This window comes from Schistocerca nitens, chromosome 7 (genome assembly GCF_023898315.1).
Source record: "Schistocerca nitens isolate TAMUIC-IGC-003100 chromosome 7, iqSchNite1.1, whole genome shotgun sequence".
In the NCBI taxonomy this organism is placed as follows: Eukaryota; Metazoa; Arthropoda; class Insecta; order Orthoptera; family Acrididae; genus Schistocerca; species Schistocerca nitens.
The window spans coordinates 10,704,692-10,724,680 of NC_064620.1; the positions used below are offsets into that span (position 1 = coordinate 10,704,692).

The 19,989-nt window shown below is 46.4% G+C and overlaps 1 protein-coding gene across 15 annotated transcripts in view; it reads left to right on the top strand.

Moving 5' to 3' along the window:
- Positions 1–19,989, top strand: part of LOC126195116 (CUGBP Elav-like family member 2) — a 1,269,424-nt gene that overhangs the window by 381,202 nt on the left and 868,233 nt on the right. For 13 of the 15 annotated variants that reach the window (XM_049933595.1, XM_049933588.1, XM_049933589.1 and 10 more), the window contains exon 1: positions 13,711–13,772. The exons of the other annotated variants lie outside the window; for them this stretch is intronic. In XM_049933595.1, the coding sequence (XP_049789552.1) occupies positions 13,753–13,772 (20 nt within the window). In that variant the 5' untranslated portion in view covers positions 13,711–13,752. Of the gene's footprint in view, positions 1–13,710; positions 13,773–19,989 lie in introns of those variants that run through there. 15 annotated transcript variants of the gene reach the window in all.

Here is a 19,989-nt window from a genome sequence, read left to right on the forward strand (position 1 = left end):
CGAGTGGTACTGCGCATTGTCCACAGCTTTTTTTATTCAGAGGAATATTTTGCAGTAGAACATCATCCTCACAGCCGATGACCGTGTTCTTGGACGACCACTGTTACTGCGAGTCTCGTGTTCAGAAGTCCTGCACTGTTACTATTAATGCAGCGCCAACAGGAAACACTCGTTCACAACACCTGACGACTGTAAAACATTTCAACGCCAGAAAATATTACTTTACTATGAGAGCTAGTGTCTCTAATCCGCGACCCCACGTGGTATTGTTGATTCACGGCGTGACAACAGGCACGCTGTACCAGGCGAACTGTCGGTGGTCTGGTAGGGAAAATCCGGCTCGCCGTTGGTGTTACCTGGGCAACGGCGTCATGTCCCCACCGCTGAGCCAACTAATTTAAAACACACTATAGTGCCCTGTACTAAATTGTTCGAATGGACTTCCCCTACACCGGTGTGATCCGTTGTAAACCATTATCGTTTACACTCTGTGTAGTATGGCCACATGGAGACTTCCATTTGTTGCACCACGTCAGGAGTGACGGAGACTTGAGCTCGCGAGCCCTAACCTGGCCCGCGCGCACCGCAGCGCTCAGGTCGAACTGCACGTGTCCCCCACCACCCCCCCCACCCCCGCTCCCCCCACCACCACGTCGCGCCGTCTCAGGGGAAAGAGGTGTGAAAGTCGAACGCGTCGTCTTTAAGTGGCAAAGCAGTTGTACTGCATACGAGTTTGGTTTCATATTTACGAACAACATAGATAACAAACGAAACCAATTTTTAGAATTACTTAATTTTGTCACACTGAAATCACAATACAATTTTTATCTGGTACAACCTGTCGGCATACAAACAGACAGAGACAATTTCACGGATTTTCACAGTCGGGATGTCACATAATCGTGATTTATTTAGTTTCATAATGGAAAAAAACTTTTCACACACACGTTCCAATAGAAATATTCTAGCCGCGCGGGATTAGCCGAGAGGTCTGACGCGCTGCCGTCATGGACCGTACGGCTGATCCCGTCGGAGGTTCGAGTCCTCCCTCGGGCATGGGTGTGTGTGTTTGTCCTTAGAATATTTTAGGTTAAGCAGTGTGTAAGCTTAGGAACTGATGACCTTAGCAGTTACCTCCCATAAGATTTTACACACATTTGAACATTTTGAAACATTCTATCACGTTTGCAAACTCATGATGGAGACACGGAAATTGTCCTCGACGAAAACAGTTTAGACATCCCGAACAGTTTTACTGTAAAAGGATGTGACTTTAAAATGGAAATTACATGCCAGGTAAATTGGTTACATATGCCCGTGCACAGCGGCGCTTTCGACTAAAACGGCAAACGGGTGCGAGAACAGTTCGAAAACAGATGTAAGATTGGAACTGTTCTCATAACAGTTTAGAAAACTCTACTTGTAATTCTTTGAAGGCCACAATGAATTCGTCAACCTCGCGTTTTCTTCAAAACCTCTGAGGTCAGGGAAATGGAATATATTTTTTCTCAGTATTTGTCCCTTTCACAATGCTATTTTCGTTTTAAATGCACTCTCATGAAATTAGAAGTGGATTCTCACCTTGCAGTGTGTTACTGAAACTGTGAACGCCTGTCGTATAACGAACAAATAGCGACGGCCAAACAGCGCTGACGCCGCCACTCTGTCGGCCTGCACAGTGTCGTGGCCCAGCCTCCCCGCGGTCCGCACACCACGGCCGCCACGGTCGACGGACGCACTGCGTTTGCTTTCCTCCACGGCGACCACGTCGAGCAGCATTCCCTCCCTGCCTTGTGGGAGCAGTGTTCTCACTGCGGAGCTGTGCTCTCGCTCACCTTTCCTCCTGTCCTGGGGAGTCATTTGTCACACGCAGTGACCCCCTGAGTGGATTGCAAGCACTCGACCAGTGTTTTTCTCCGGACACTTTGGTGCGCGGTATTCAAGATGCTGTTTCTGCTCTCGCCGAGTGTGGTCGTTCAGCGACGTTTGTGTGGTCCCCGGGCACATCGGCATTCCAGGAAACGAACGTGTCGATTGGTTGGCCAAGCAGGCCACCACTTCTCCACACCTGGAGCTCGGTCTCGTGGAAAGAGATCTCCGGTCAGCCCTACATCGTAAGGTCCGCGATGTCTGGAGCTCTGAATGGTCTGCCTTGCACACGCCAAATAAGCTCCGCATGGTAAAGTCGTCCACGGCCGTATGGAACTCGTCCTTGAGGGGCACACGTAGGGATTCAGTTGTTCTCTGCCGTCTCCGAACTGGACACACGCGGTTGACTCACAGCTATCTCCTTCGCCGTGAGAACCCGTCCAAGTGTCGCTGTGATGCAGGGCTGACAGTGGCCCATCTTCTGACGGACTGCCCCCTTTTAGCCCCCTTGCTGCAGTCATTTAATTTGAAACTTCCTGGCGGATTAAAACTGTGTGCCCGACCGAGACTCGAACTCGGGACCTTTGCCTTTCGCGGGCAAGTGCTCTACCATCTGAGCTACCGAAGCACGACTCACACCCGGTTCTCACAGCTTCACTCCTGCCAGTATCTCGTCTCCTACCTTCCAAACTTTACAGAAGCTCTCCTGCGAACCTTGCAGAACTAGCAAGGCAAAGGTCCCGAGTTCGAGTCTCGGTCCGGCATACAGTTTTAATCTGCCTGGAAGTTTCATATCAGCGCACACTCCGCTGCAGAGTGAAAATCTCATTCCAGTCCTTTAATTTACCAGCTGCACTTCCTTTAATTCTATGTGACGATGCCTCTATAGCTGACTGTTTCACGTTTTATCCGTGCAGCTGGGTTTTATCACTCACTCTAGTGTGGGCGCTCTCGCACGATTTCTCAGGCTACACCCACTCCAGCGACTTTTAATTGTGACGTGGATACCAAAATAGTGTCTTTTCTGGTAACAAGTTGTGTTGGTACTTCTATCAACGCTTTCCAGCCGGAGCTTCTTCGTTTGCAGTTGAGTCGTTGACCTTTTACCTGATCCATCAACCACTGTAGTCTGTTTTACTCTAGTCAACTGTTTGCTCTGCTCCTTTTAAGTGTCCTCTATGTTATGTTATTGCGGTGTTAATTTTAGCTCTGTACCCCTCGGTGTTCCCTCTCTCTGGGTGCAGAGGTTACGCTTTTACTGTATAGGCCTTTCACAAGTATGTCTGTTTGGGACAGGGGACTGATGACCTCGATGTTTAGCCCCCGTCAAACCCCAAAACCAACCAACCAACCACGGCCGCTTGTAGTCAGGCCCGCCGTGACAGGACCTGCATTCGAGGACACCGTGGCACATTGGCACGGTACTTGACAGTATATTTCGTGTCGGTAGATATACTTGAATGCCTTCAGATAAAGCCATAAAAGACCTCGAAATCGATTGCAAATAAACAAACAGTACTCAGTGGAAAAGCAGTATGAAAATAGCCTGTGCGTCTCCCACCGGAAAGGCCCGAAGAGAAAGATTCACATTGTCGCCAAATCCAGGAGCACCTGTAGACAGCGGCCAAATCCTCCGTTGGCGGCGCCAATGATAAACGGCGCTCGGCGCTCGGCTGTTTGCCGATGACTGCAGGCTGCGACGAGGCCAAATTGAACTGCCGAGCACTTTGCGAGCGGGCGGCGGCAGCAGCAGCAGCAGCAGCAGCAGCCAGTGATTGCGCCGCACAAAAGCCGCATCGAGCGCGCCGGACATCAAAGGCGCACCGCGACCCGCGGGCGGCACAACACTGCAGCGCCTGCCTGGTTGCCTACCTACCTGGCGCGCCTGCGCCTGTGCTCAGCTGGGCTGTGCTGGCGAGTTTTTTAATAAAGCCGCGGCTGCTTGTTATTAATTAAAAAAGCGGCCCCGGGGCCCGGGAGCTACTTTGCGCCGGAAGCCCCGGTAAGGGCGCGTCTGGCGACAGCGACACGAGTTCCGGCTGCCACTGCCCCTTGTAACGGGCATTGCGGCGTGCCGGGCCTGTGTAGAACGGTCACGAGGGCGCAGCGCTACACGTACCCGCCCCCTTAGTGATCTGTGGTAACCACTGGGCAGCTGAGGGACGCGTTCATGGCGCGCAACGCTTACTCGGAAGTGGTGTCAAAATAACGTTTGACTCGATGCGACGACGGCGGTCGAAAACTCCGGAGACGCCATACTGATTTCGTCGTTAATATCATAACTTGCGTTACGTGGTAGTATGACGTTCACGGCAAAGCTACATCGAAAGTTTTTCACTAACACCTCACCTCTGGTACAATTTCTTTTAACTAAATGTCGGTTAATGTAAACCCCTTCAGGATATTCTAAGATAATCGCGACGATGAGGTCTTTACATAGCATGTGTCGGCATGGTCATGGACGTAGAAATGCAGAGCTATGGAGGCAAAGAGAAACATGTCTGTGACGTTCTTGTTATTGTGATGGAACTATCTTCTGCGGTATTCGATGTTACTTACACACATACTAGCTGCTGTGACTTGATAATGCTTAGAAATAATGGGACTGGTTGTTGTTTTCAGTACCTAATTATTGTCCAGTGTGAAAGTAATACAGGATGTCTATAATTAAAGTCGCAGTTTTGAAACGCAGTAGAATGATTTTACTCCTCAGGATAACGTCAAATTTGAACTGCGTGTTATACACGAAGGGCGGGATCTTCATCATGGAACAAAAATATATTACCCGTACATACTGCTATAAGCGTCGTAAGGTAAATGAAAAGCCTAGGATGGCTATGGTTTGAGTTGCACATTACACCATCCGTACTGTTCAATGTGCACGACTGGAGAAGTTCCACCGTCAACAGTTGTGGAACTATTAGGTAGGTAAGCCCATCTACCATGGCAAGATCATACCACATCCGGTGGGAAAAAATGGTTTCTAACTGTCCAGAGGCCAAAAAACCAAATAAATAGTAAAATAGCAGCTTTTGTCTTGGGGCCAGAAACAACAGAAAAAGCAAAAGAACATTGGTTTCCAGTTGCCATGAGACTGGTGCAAGACACGTTCAATACACCATCCACAGTTTTCTGCCACAAGTTGAGACTGAGACAATATATTCCACAACGGACAAGGGGTCACGTTAAGAATGAGTTGCACGATGCATGCCTTTAGTTCAGCTACGTTATCTTTCAGATAAACCCAAAGCCAAAAGTCACACGGAGTAAGATCAGGTCATCTGGACGGCCAGCCGGTAGGGAAAAGACGGCTGATAATGCAAGCATTTCCGAAATGCCTCTACCAGCAACCACTTCATTGGCAGTCCTGTGGGTGGAGGGTCTCCATATTGCATAAGAATGATCCTACCCACACACCCTCGTTGTTAAAGGATTGAAATGACGTTGGTACGCAAAACGACTCTCACACCGTTTACCAGTGGCCTTACAGATAACGGGACCCGCAGGACTCATTTCCTAGAAAAAGTGCGCCCCTACCACAAATGATGCCAACAACCCGCACAAAAGTCACCTTTACATAATGAAGTGGTACCGGTTGATGAGCGTGCGAATATTCTGTTGTCGCTCTTCTTCAGTTCTACGTTTTGACTTACTTTACTTTTTCGTGTCCGGAAACTACAATTTGTTTGCCCAATATTGGGCAATGTCCATTGCTGCTTCTTTAGCCAGCCATAGATCGTCGAGGGTGCATCTGTGCGGGCAGGCTGGGCATTGTAGGAGATGTTCCATGTCCTGTCGAGTGCCGCAGTCGCATTTGTCGTCATTTTCGTCCAACAAACCCGATTTGATCAGATTAGATTTCACAGGAGCCACCCCAGTTCTGATGCGGTTAAGCATTCTCCAGGTTTTCCAATCACCAGAAACGCCGCTTGGTGGGTCCTCTCTTAGTGGATAGTAGATGGGGGGCTCATCTAAGGCGCAACTTAGGAAACTGCGTCTGGATTTGAGTCTGCTGGGGCCACACTCTAGGCCAAATATTGAGTGACATGTCCTTGGAGGTGGAAACGAGCTTCGTCTGTCAACACAATGTTACATGCCCATTCACTGCCAACGGCATTGCGAGCAAGAAGTTCCAGAGCGAATGTTTGTGTTACTGGCAGGTCAGTACAAAGCAACTGCTGAACGTTGGCGATTTTGTATGGATATCAATGCAGGATGTTTCGTAGGCTCTTACGCGCCGTACTCGCAGGCATGTCCGACGTACGGAAGACATCGTATCAACTGCTTTCCCCTTCTTCCACATTGCACTTCAAGTGAACCTGTCTTTTCGAATTTTGTAATCATTTTCTCCAGATTGCGTTCTCCATACCCTTGACTGTCTGGAACTTCTGCAGGGCTACTTGTACAAGAGCTTTACCAGCATCGCTTGATCCTTCATGGACACAGTCGTGCCGGGCGTCTCTGACGCAAACTGAAGAACAGCCGTGTGCCGCGCGTCTTTTCGTATGCCTATTCTCACGCTTTCAGTGCCATCTATGAGTCAAATTTTCGTCATTTTTTTCCTCTCCTTGGTGTTTCCTCCTGTGTCATTAAATACTGTTCTAATGTGACGTTATTTCGAGCAATGGCTCTCTTTCTATAGGGGTGGGCCAAAATTTTTGGCTCGTAGGCCTTAGAGTCCAGAACCGGTATCCCAATCAGTCAAAACTGACGAGAGCATTGAGGTAATCATCCCAACGAAGCACCAGGTTCTAGATACCCATTTGGTAAAACAGCATGTCCTGCTGAGTGAAGAAATCCGTAATTAATTACTGCACATCCTCGTCCACAGCAATCGGCGACCCTTCAAGGCCTTCGTCAAGGGACCGAAGGCGTGATAACTGCATTGGAAGAGATCAGAACTATAAAGCGAGTGCTCAATTGTGTTCACACTTGAGTCGCGGTAACTTCTGCGATACATTTGGGATTTGGGGGCGTGCGTTACCATGAAGCAGGAACATTCCTTGTCCCAGTTTTCCCGGACGTTTTGCCTTAATTACAAGCAGTAATTCCTCCGTTCCCCAGTGACGGAGACGACAGGTTTCTAGTTACAGATAAGGAATGGGCCCCGGTAACCAAGGAACAGGGTGATTCGCGACCATCACTGAATTTCGCGCACCGTCCCACAATTGTGGTATTCGGCAGACATGATGCCACATGCTCATTCTTCATTCTCCGATGGATGTCTTCCGGTGTTTGTCCTTCGGCAACCAAGGAAAAAATAGCTTCTTGGTCATGCTTGGAAGCATTTGGCGTAGTAACGTCGCCATAGATTGTTTCCGTTTTTAACGCACGGACCTCGGAAAGAGAGGAAAGCTGCCCTAATCCTTTGCCTACATGTCGGTGCTTACACACTCGCTTCCAAGTCCTGCTACGTTGCATATACGCTGCAGCGACGACCTTAAACTGTAAGCATTGTTGGAATTTGCTACTGTAGTGTTGGGCAGTTGGATGTTAACAGCGCCTAGCGTTGCGCTGTTGGAGGTGAGGCGCGAGCAGTGGTGGATGTGGGGAGAGAGATGGCGGAGTTTTGAGAGCGGATGATCTGGACGTGTGTCAATCAGAGACAGTAAATTTGTAAGACTGGATGTCGTGAAGTGATTATACGTATATAACTTTTGAGCACTATTAAGGTAAATATACTGTTGGTTCTCTATCAAAATCTTTCATTTGCTAAGTACGCCTATCAGTAGTTGGTGCCTTCAGTAGTTAGAATCTTTTATTCAGCTGGCAGTATTGCAGCAGTTTGAGTAACGAAGATTTTTGGTGAGGTAAGTGATTTGTGAAAGGTATAGGTTATTGTTAGTCAGGGCCATTCTTTTGTAGGGATTATTGAAAGTCAGATTGCGCTGCGCTAAAAATATTGTGTGTCAGTTTAAGCACAGTCATTTATAATTTTTCTGAAGGGACGTTTCAAAACGGCAACTGTTTCATCGCCGCCGCCCCCACCCCCCTCCCCCCGCCGCCGCCTTACACCTTCACACTTCTCTGGAGCGCAGCTGTGTACTCCACGAGAGTGCCGCCTGACCATCGACAAGGATTTTAATTCTCTCTCATGATTGAGTTTGCATTCATATTTACAATGTGTCTTCCTACATTTAATTAAATGTTGTAGAAGCTTCTCGTGAAGGCAATCGGTTACAGTCGTAGCATCACTCCATTTTCCAAGACGATTATACGGCAACAAAAAGTAGATAGCACGGTTTTCAGCACATGATGAACCTGTGGGACCCAGGGGGATAACAGAGAAACTACGATCTTTTTCTCTTCAATTCGTACTCCACCTCCTGGGAGTCGAGACACGTTTCCACGACGCCAAAGTTGGTCTTCAGTCTCGATCTTGCCCTTCGTTAACGTTGGCTGTTCGACAGGTATTAGTCACCGTACAAATGACCGAAAACGTGCAGCCTACCACCTCCCCCTCGTAATAGCAGTAATGGCTCCAGTGAATTCGGTCGCTGCGTCAGCTTTTTACGACCGGTGGACTGTATTTAGACGTAAAAGGGCCCGAATGGAAATACAAACAGCTGAACAGCTGATGTTGCGAACGCGCGTGTTGGTTGCCGTCACTCGCACTTTCAAATTCCCTTCCAGTACATCACAACGCAATTTTCATCTCTGTTTTGAAGTCAGTTAAAACATTACTCGAAACTGCTGTTGGCTGGCACTGCCAACACCTTAATTTCTAGCAATGATTTTCCTGGTAATAGCTCTGTTGTATGTATATAAAAGAGAGAGAGACAGAGAGAGAGAGAGAGAAAGAAAGAGAGAACATAATTGTTCAAAGTAACGCGCTCTAATTCGGCCAGCAATTATCGCAGAATTACCGTGCCAAATTGGGCTATTATCCGTAATTGCTAAACAGTTAAAGTGTAGGAGAAAATTTGATCTCTGGCGGCATTACTAACACGAAAGGGACACACCGGCCGAAGAAGGAGCAAAATCAGCGCCTTGGCCTGGACTCCCAAGCTAAGTAAAACTCGCGCGAACCGCAGGCATCTAGAAAAGACCTGTTAGGAGTGTGGACGAGCAGAGGCGACTATGGAGTGTCACGCAGCTTGCTGGCGCGAGTGATGGGCAGCACCCAGTGTGGTGTACCGTTAACCGTTGTTTTATTACTGAAGCAAATAAAATTTTTGTTTACGTATGTATATAAGCCTGGAGAAGGTGAAGCAATTTATTTTTCTTCTTTCTAGGCCTTAGGAGTTGTCCCGCAACAGTCTTGGCAAATTTGGAATGATTGTGGTGCGGATGTTTAGGAAGCAAAACAGCAGTAGCTTTTTCTCTGTTTATAAAGCGGATCGAACCTCCCGGCAACAAATGTAGCGGCACGCCTCTGAATTGCTTCGATGTCTTGCTTTAATCCGACCAACTGGGGATTTCAAACATTTCAGCAGTTACACCTGCAGTTGCTGCAAGACAAGTTACAGCTATTTTGACGTTTTCCTACTCCGAAATATATTAAAAGTTTTACAGAACACAAAATAAATGGGCTGTCTTTGACACAGTCTTTAAAAGAATATGAAATACGTGGTACTCTTATAGGAAAACTCATTTAGACTCGGTTCATTTACTCGCGAAATCATCATACTTTGTAGTCTCGTCGTACTCTCATGTTACACACAGGTTTCGTTCTTCTCAACAGCAAAATTCAAAGTCTTCCCTCTGGTGATTTCCTTTCAGCAGAAAGATACACATTTGATGGATGTCCAGGAACAAAGAAGGAACAGCGTCCGCTGTCAACTTGGGAATAGTTGTACTAACTGTGAGCAAGGAACCATGTGCTACTCTAATTTTACCTTCAGTAACTACGTGGTTTTCGGCGAAATGTCCTGCAGAAGCAATAGAACTCTTCCCAGGTGTGAACTCCGTGTGGTGAATTGCTCGCACCCACTTAGCCCGAATATTTGCGTCTGGTGGAAACAAAAACACAGAAACGTTTTTTCCTGGCCCCGCACCCCCCCCCCCCCCCCCCCTGCAATTCACAGTACAACTTGCAATACACTCAATAATGGCTCGTACGAGCGTTTGCACGCTGTTTCCTTCATAAGTGTGCCACATACCGATGCACGACGTTAGGCCTGGATACTTAAGGCACGTGACTAACAAGGGGAACGCGCATGGTCACTATAGATTTCATCCCAGTGTATGGTGCATGGTATGCAAATGTTGTCATCACTTCTGCAAAATCTGGGAAATTTGCAAGGACAGTATACAGAATTGCGGCTGGTTTGATGAATCACTACGTGGAGAACAAAAAATTCCTTTTAACTAAGTCGTGTGAGAGATATCCACAGTAGTTACACAACACTTTTTCAAGATAAAGGATTGCCACCGTGCGGTACTAAAGTTATGCACCCCTCTCCCCAATTGAACTCCGTTAATACAATCCAGGAATGTCAGTTTTTGTCATCAGGCAAAGAATTTGACCAAAAAGTTTCAAAACTGCTCTTACCTTATCAAGAGACACAAAGAAATCACATCCCGAGAAGGCTGCATCAAAATACATTGCATTATACATCAGCAGCTATCCTTGTCAATATATGGCGAAATGATGCGTTCCATGTGGCCTGCAGACAAACTGTGACGTGAGAGGGAACCTTTTATGAATGTAAATAAAGTTTTTTCTATATAAACTTTAAAAGAAACATGTAACTGTAAAAATACGTTTATAGTGTGTTAAAGACGCCACAAAAATTATTTCTTACCCTTTCTTTACGATAAATATCATCCCTGCATATATAAACTATCAGTTGTAAAGTAATCTATTTTTATATCGAAGTTCTCGCGTATACCTTACAATCCCTTCCTGGAAATTTATTTCCATTTTCAAATTTTCCTATGCCTTTTTCTGTTCACGCCTTTCATGAAAATGTTAATGCATGCAAATTGAACATAATTTCTGTTTATTTGCAGTGTAAGTAATGTAAAAATTGTAAATAAAAGTAACACAAATGGCTCATACCTCGCCCGCCCCGCCCCAGAAACGCTATTTTCTGTAAACGTCTGTCCGTCTGGAGCTCTCACTTGTCACTTGGGTAGCTGTCAAAGGTCTGGGTGTACCATAAATCTGGACTAAATCGGTGATGAGGAGCAGGCGTGGTCCCCTTGCGAGTCAGGCAGCATACCACGAATGTAGTATTCGAACACGAGATGATTTTTTTCTCCTACCCATCCACATTAATAGCACATAAGATCCGTACCAAAAGACTGGACACAGATCACTCCAATATTCAAGAAAGGTAGTAGGAGTAATCCACTAAATTACAGACCCATTTCATTAACGTCGATATGCAGCAGGATCTTGGAACGTGTTCGAAATTATGAATTACCTCTAAGAAACCGGTCTATTGACAGACAGTCAACGTGATTTAGAAAACATCGTTCTTGTGAAACACAACTAGATCTTTACTCGCACGAAGTGCTGAGTGCTATTCACAATGGGGTTCAGATTTATTCCGTATTTCTAGATTTCCAGAAGGCTTTAGATTGTGTACCACACAAGCGGCTTGTAGTGAAATTGGGTGCTTACGGAAAAGCGTCTCAGTTATGCGACTGGATTCGTGATTTCCTGTAAGAAGGGCCGCAGTTCGTAGTAACTGACGGAAAGTCATCGAGTAAAACAGAAGTGATTTCTGGCGTTTTCTAAGGTAATGTTATAGGCCTTCTGCTGTTCCTTATCTACATAAACGATTTGGGAGGCAATCTGATCGACAGCCTTAGGTTACTTGTAAATGATGGTGTCGTTTATCGTATAGTAAAGTCATCAAAATACCAAAGCAAACTGCAAAATGATTTAGAAAAGATATGAGTGGCGCTAAACTGCCAATTTGCTCTAAATAATGAAAAGTGTGAGGTCATCCACATGGATGCTAAAAGGAATCCGTTAAACTTCGGTTGCACGACAAATCAGTCAAATCTAAACACTGTAAATTCAACTACATACTTAGGAACTACAAGGCGAGAGTTTTTTACTGGCAGAACTCTTGTAAGAGACGACAGATATACTAAAGACACGACGCTTATCCATCCTCTTTTGGAATATTGCTGCCGCGGTGTGGGATCCTTACCGGGAAGGATTGCCGGAGCACGTCGGAAAGGTTCAAAAAGGAGCAGCACTTCTTGTGTTACCGTGAAATAGGGGAGAGAGTGTCAGTGAAATTATACAGGGTTTGTGGTGGACATAATTAAAACAAAGAAATTTTTCGTTACGGCGGGATCTTCTCACGAAATTTCAGTGACCAAATTTCTCCTCAGAGTGCACAAATATTTTGTGGATGCCGACCTGCATAGGAAGAAACGATGATTGTAATAAAATAAGGGAAATCACCGTTCGCACGGAAAGACATAGATGTTCGTTTTTCCGCTTGGTGTTCGGTATTGGAATAACAGAGAATTGTTGTGAAGGTGCTTCGATGAACACTCTGACAGGCACTTAAGTGTAATTTGCAGAGTATCCATGTAAATGGAGACGAGTTGACATTAAAGAGAATGTCTGCCCCAGTACTCATGGATGTCCTTACATTCGCTCGAGAAATAAACATTGCGGTAAAGAAGGGCATTGTCAAAAAGTGTCGCTGGTGTCCATTGGATGCGACGGATGTGCTGTGTACTCTGAAAACAGGAGCCCCTGCGGCATCTAAAAAAAATCTACATGTACAGTCTGCAAGCCACAGGAAGGAACTAGTATCTTTACCCCACTTGCCCTATTGCATTCATGAATGGCGCCTAGAAATAATTACTGTTCTTTTTTAACAGTTGCAATTTCTCTGATTTTACCGTCTTATTAGTTTTGGGAAAGATAACTTGAAGCAATAGGATACCCTAGTCCTCCTGGTACGTTCGGACTCTGAATTTCAATAGTAAAAGTATCTGTGATGCACAACGCCTCTCTTGTACAGTATGCCATTAGATTTTATAGAGCATTTGCGTAACGCTGTCACTCGCTATCGCACCGACCAAACGATCCCTTGACGAACCGCTCCGCCCTACGTTAGACGCCCTACCTCTCTGTCTGTGTGTCTGTGTGTCTGTGTGTCTGTGTGTCTGTGTGTGTGTGTGTGTGTGTGTGTGTGTGTGTGTGTGTGAACAATTCTTGGTCGAGGAAATGTTAGTCACATTTTTCGTAGATGATTATCATTTCCGTAAGGTTCCTCCAATGAATCCGCGTGGTTCAACTTTTCCTGTAATTTATTTCATCTGATCATTCCACTTCAGGTTGCTTCATCTGTTTGCTCCTGGGAGCTCCAGGGATCTTGCTGTTTGCAGTGATTTATCGCCAGTAGCATAACCAAACAGTAGTGGAGCTCTCCAGTAGCATAACCGAACAGTAGTGGATCTCTTCGGCTATTTGTGAGCAACACATTTCACTTCTTCACGTTGAGAGTCCACTGCCAATCCTGCCGGTTCGTCGATCTGCTCTCGGTCTCGAATGCCACTTCGTCTTAACATTTTCAGTGTCGACACTGGAATGGAGCACACACTAACAAAGATTTCCCTCCAGACCGGGCACAGTTTCCCTGATGGCCTGCCCCCTGCGCAGAGTCGCCACGTGCAGCGCCAGCGACGCACACAGGCGAATGCGTGGACGAGTCCGCGGCGCGCCCTCTGTCGTAAGTGCGGAGCCGCTGCCGCCGCACGCAGCGTGTGAGTGTCGCAAGCGCCGGCCCCACACACTATCTGCCTCTGCTCTGCTCTGCTCTGCTCTGCTCTCCTCGCCGTCCTCTCGGCCGCCTTATCTGCCGCCGAACAGGCGATAAGCGCTGCCGCCGCGGCGCCGCAAGCCGCGCCTCAGTGACCTCCCGCACAGAGACGGCTGCAACGCTGCCATTCTGCACGTGACGAATGCCGCCGGCTTACAGCAGGTAACTCTGTTAACGCCGCCCGGGTATCGGCCGACAGTTGTGAAACTAGATTCACACCCAGGCGTAGGCCACTGAACGTCAGTAACCTGTGGCTGATGTGCGTTACAGCCACACACACCGATCCACAGTTGCTGCAATTAACGGAGTTTCTATTTCTCTGTCCAATTCTCAGTTAGAAGGTTACCTACCACCAATAAGACATCACGTTAACTGAGGACACGTACCCAGGATTCTGTAGTCGCTTTTGTTGGCTCATTTCCTCCACGACTTCTGTCCGTATGCCCCCACTTCCGCGTCGGCGGTTGCCACGTGGCCCCCACTTCCGCGTCGGCCGGTGCAGCGCTGCCTGCGCTTTTGGCTCAGCGAATGCCGACATGCCTCCGCGCTACCCCACATCATGTGCATGTCCCCTGTCAGAACATGAAATCTGCGTATTCGTGGTGGCTACTGTCAGCGTGCATTTTCTGCGTTTCCACATACTGCATTGGCCCAATGGCTACGCTCGGCATGTTTGAACTATATTTGCAAAGGGACTGTGGTCAGCACGAATTGACTGCGTTTTCATACACTTACTACTTTTGGCATGTCTTAATTGCCACAACGGCTGCTTTTGCTATGCGTATCTGCAATTGTATAATGACTTGTACTTTGACCTGCAAGTGTGTGAAATTACTTACACACCTCATTACCACTTGCGTTTCATTTTTGCCATTTCGGCGTAGCATTCGTCACGTTACTCTCCCCTCTTCACGTTTATGGCTTATTTTCCAAAATCCCCTTCCCCTCTGCAAAGGAAAGCACTAATTTACTTTCAGCTTGAATCCTCCGTCGCTATTCTGCTGCATATATTGAAATTCTACTCCATACTCTTTAATTTAGATTGGTCTTACTGAGCTTTAAAACTGTTTTTTGTACATTAATTTTTATGACCCAAATAATGGGATAAGTTGCAGAGAAGCCTCAAAGTTGTCACATTAATTTCCTTCATTACTTGATAAGTAGTTTAGAGTGAAAGTTCATTATCAAATCATCCAATAAACTATACAGTAACACATACGACGCAGCCACATGAACGTTCATTGTAGTTGAACATATCTCTCGTATGAAGCATTGAAATTCATTCACTAAAAGAGGTGAATAATGATTAGCCCTATGTTGATCTGTACTGTTCACATGTGTGTGAAATTTTATGGGACTTAACTGGCAAGGTCATCAGTCCCTAAGCTTACACGTTACTTAACCTAAACTATCCTAAGGACACACACACACACACACACACACACACACACACACACACACACACACACACACACACACACACACACACACACACACACACACACACGGGAGGACTCGAATCTCCGCCGGGACTAACCGCACAGTCCATGACTGCAGCGCCCCGACCGCTCGGCTAATCCCGCGCGGCTAATCTGTAATAAAGACACACGTAATTACAATGAACATTGATGTAGCCGTCATAACGTGTCTTACTGCACAGCTAATTGGGTGTTCTATTAATGCGTGTAGGCTCGAAACAGGTCATCCAGTAGTACAGGAAATAAATATTACAACTTTGATGGTTTCTTGAAATTTATTCAGTTATTTGGTTAACCAGAATAACTGCTTATGTCATGCCTTCTAGAATCCTGAAAATCAATAGATTTTTATTACCTTTGCTTTAAAGTTTGTTACTGCTTTGTGTGTCTCGTAACTAACGACTTCCACTGTTTATCTTTTATTCTACTTAACTTAATGTTTGGCCTTACACGTTATACTTCCATTAGGCGTCCCACATACACTCCTGGAAATGGAAAAAGAACACATTGACACCGGTGTGTCAGACCCACCATACTTGCTCCGGACACTGCGAGAGGGCTGTACAAGCAATGATCACACGCACGGCACAGCGGACACACCAGGAACCGCGGTGTTGGCCGTCGAATGGCGCTAGCTGCGCAGCATTTGTGCACCGCCGCCGTCAGTGTCAGCCAGTTTGCCGTGGCATACGGAGCTCCATCGCAGTCTTTAACACTGGTAGCATGCCGCGACAGCGTGGACGTGAACCGTATGTGCAGTTGACGGACTTTGAGCGAGGGCGTATAGTGGGCATGCGGGAGGCCGGGTGGACGTACCGCCGAATTGCTCAACACGTGGGGCGTGAGGTCTCCACAGTACATCGATGTTGTCGCCAGTGGTCGGCGGAAGGTGCACGTGCCCGTCGACCTGGGACCGGACCGCAGCGACGCACGGATGCACGCCAAGACCGTAGGATCCTACGCAGTGCCGTAGGGGACCGCACCGCCACTTCCCAGCAAATTAGGGACACTGTTGCTCCTGGGGTATCGGCGAGGACCATTCGCAACCGTCTCCATGAAGCTGGGCTACGGTCCCGCACACCGTTAGGCCGTCTTCCGCTCACGCCCCAACATCGTGCAGCCCGCCTCCAGTGGTGTCGCGACAGGCGTGAATGGAGGGACGAATGGAGACGTGTCGTCTTCAGCGATGAGAGTCGCTTCTGCCTTGGTGCCAATGATGGTCGTATGCGTGTTTGGCGCCGTGCAAGTGAGCGCCACAATCAGGACTGCATACGACCGAGGCACACAGGGCCAACACCCGGCATCATGGTGTGGGGAGCGATCTCCTACACTGGCCGTACACCACTGGTGATCGTCGAGGGGACACTGAATAGTGCACGGTACATCCAAACCGTCATCGAACCCATCGTTCTACCATTCCTAGACCGGCAAGGGAACTTGCTGTTCCAACAGGACAATGCACGTCCGCATGTATCCCGTGCCATCCAACGTGCTCTAGAAGGTGTAAGTCAACTACCCTGGCCAGCAAGATCTCCGGATCTGTCCCCCATTGAGCATGTTTGGGACTGGATGAAGCGTCGTCTCACGCGGTCTGCACGTCCAGCACGAACGCTGGTCCAACTGAGGCGCCAGGTGGAAATGGCATGGCAAGCCGTTCCACAGGACTACATCCAGCATCTCTACGATCGTCTCCATGGGAGAATAGCAGCCTGCATTGCTGCGAAAGGTGGATATACACTGTACTAGTGCCGACATTGTGCATGCTCTGTTGCCTGTGTCTATGTGCCTGTGGTTCTGTCAGTGTGATCATGTGATGTATCTGACCCCAGGAATGTGTCAATAAAGTTTCCCCTTCCTGGGACAATGAATTCACGGTGTTCTTATTTCAATTTCCAGGAGTGTATAATGTGACGCGTAAACTGTTAATCAGTCTCCATTGTTACTGATCATCAGGTGACGGATATGTAATTTTGCTCCACCTGCACCGTGTTTGAGTACAGTCAGCCAGGAAGCTTTTAGGCATAGTAAGAAAGGCGCCAGTTCATTCCGTTACACAGGCTACAGTGTGTAGAAAGAAGGGATTTGATTACAGCGGCTGCTCGATAAGGAGCTTTCTAAATGCAAAGCTTAATTCCTTACTAAACACTATGTAAGAACATCTTCTCAATTCGCGCTTCCGCGCTGAGCTCTTTTCTACCTTCTTTGCATAGCTAGCCAGTTAGTTTTAAGCACTCCAACTTTGTCAGTGTTGCGTCTCAAGTTCTTACACGTTAGAGATAAATTCTCATCTCATCCCGCGCTCAAGAAGTTTCCTTTAACACCTCCCCAACCTCGACCTCGCCTTCGCCTGTTCCCGCGGAATTACTGCGAAGCGCGTAACCTCCGTGGTTTCCTGCAGGAACGGCGCGGTTTGGTGGGACGCCCTACCGCCGCGTAGCGGGCTCCACTTCTTCCCTCGCTGCTTAGTGTCTGCAGGATAAGGAGGAGATCCTTTCAACACACCTGCTCGAAACCCTCCTCACTTCAAACTTCACAAACTTGGCTGCACGGAAGCTGCCGCATAAAGAAACAATTGCAACCATAAAGCTTTAACTCATTTTCGGAACACAGCAAGTGTGGTCGTTTTTCCTGTTTTGCCTAAATTTTATTTGTACTGTAGCTAATTTGAAATATCTTAGTTAATTCGTCGTAACTTTGTCCTCACGGGCGTCACTAACTACTTCGTATTTGCTGTAGAACTCACTTAATCAGAAACCATTTTCTTACTGCTGTGAAACGTGAAACAAACAACGAACTGGTACAGTTAGGTGCCACCTCAACAGTTACCGCATATCCTTCGATTCTTTAGATTAATGCAGGTACATGACTGATCGCAAACATCATACATTCTGATACTTCCAGCGCATTTATTTGTTTCTGTTAATCACGAATCCTCAGTTTTGTTCTGCGAATATGGCAGCTAACCTTTCCATTTCAGCACTTTCAATATGTCAGCGATCACCCACAACATAGCCCTAGCCAGATCTACCCCTGCGATTCTTCCCTTCGACCATTACATCCATTTCAACACGACTCGCGATGTAGTACGTACACACACACCCTCTCTCTTCGGTTCATTTTATTTATCATCAGTTTCTGTTCGTTGCAGGACGTCGTCTTTCCTTGCTCTTACAATCCACCTTATCAACAGTCTCTTGTAACGATCAGATGGCGAAGCTTTTTTATCATTTTATTTCCCTCTCCATATGTTTCAATCTTTGGCACCTTTCCAAAACTTTTCCAATCAGTTTTCATGAATTTTTTAAAGTCTAAAGATTTATATTTCTGGAAGTTAGTACCTGCTTCCTTCTCAAATTTTTTTGCCTTGGAGAATATTTGCTTCGATGTCCTTTGTGCACCTCTGTTCGTTCATTCAACTTCAGAGATGGAAAAACGCGTCCATTTCTTAGAGAGATGTGGCTGTATACAAAAAATACTAAGGGTAATTTTTTGGAGAAGTGTCGGAAATGTAAATAGTAAGAGAAATACTGACTTTCTTTGTAATATTTCTTCGTTTTGCTTGCATCATAATTAGGACTCAGATTGGTAGCTTTTCGATAAATATTAGAGAACATCAATGAGCAGCTTCAAAGTAAGATTATGTAGACCACAGATAATTTTAATTCATTTGTGCCGTCTCTATTTCCCTTTCTTCCCAAGGAGGAGACAGTGAATACAAAGTTCATTTCTAATACCCCATTGAAATAGATCAGACGTAATCTCTCTTGTCCGCCATTAGTCGTATATCATACACAGAAGGTTTAATCGGCCACTACATACGTCGGCATGCGCAGTTATAAATATGATAGAAAGATTGTTGTTAAAGAGCGCACACCAGAAAGTTGTGCGAATCGAAAGCGAAATTTTCACTTCTTACGTCGTAACATGTTCACAATTTCCATTGAACTAAAACAGGTACACCAGCGGATTTTAAGGAATGTTACGATAATCGAAGTAGTAAGGAATCGCTTACAGTACAAATGCGAGTTCTACATTCAGTGAATGAATGTACTCGGAGCAGTGTCTTCGACGAACGATTGTGAAAGGTGAAAACGGTACCAGATAAGGATTTGAACCCATCCACTTGCCATTTCATGGGTCGCAGAAGACCTCTTTAACAGAAATGAAGAGAGGTAAGGATTATGTCTGATACTGCTATCGACAGCATTGAGTATGCCCGATGCAAGAATGGTGCTATGCAATGGCAGAGGTGTCACCGTTAAAGTTACTGAATACCATTTTAACTTCTCACAAATGGTTGACATTAAGAGGGATATGAGAACTCGGTACTCTCATGACATCGGTCTCCTTCGGTGTATTCCACTCTCCTCTTCCTCCCTTCCCCTCCCCCCCCCCCACCCCCCCACCCCAAATGATGCAAAAATTTGCAATGCAGTGTTATTCTTACTGGTTAGATTTCGTGGCAGACGCTCAAAACTATTCGGCATTTCGTTATTTTAGTACCTTTCCGTCGAATTATGAGTTCAACCAAACTATTCGGTATATATACTTCACCAGTTTATATAGGAAGTCGTGCTGAAAACTAACATCTCCGAATTTTTATGTGAAAACTCTCAAAAATTTTCAAATAAAATTTATAGTAGTATGGGAATAGCTCTCATGGACGCTATGACAAAAGTAAAACAGCGATAGGTATTGTTGTGACCGATCTTTTTAATGACGCGTTTCGAAAATATCAGATTCGGATAAGAGGCGTTTCCAAAACCAATTAAAAGTTGCGAACACACTGTACAAATGTGGTACAGCCAGATATTATACTTAACAATTAAGGGAACAAACACTATACAATGTACTGAGTTAGCTTGTGTGTGCCGTATTGAATAGGAACTGAACATCAGTGG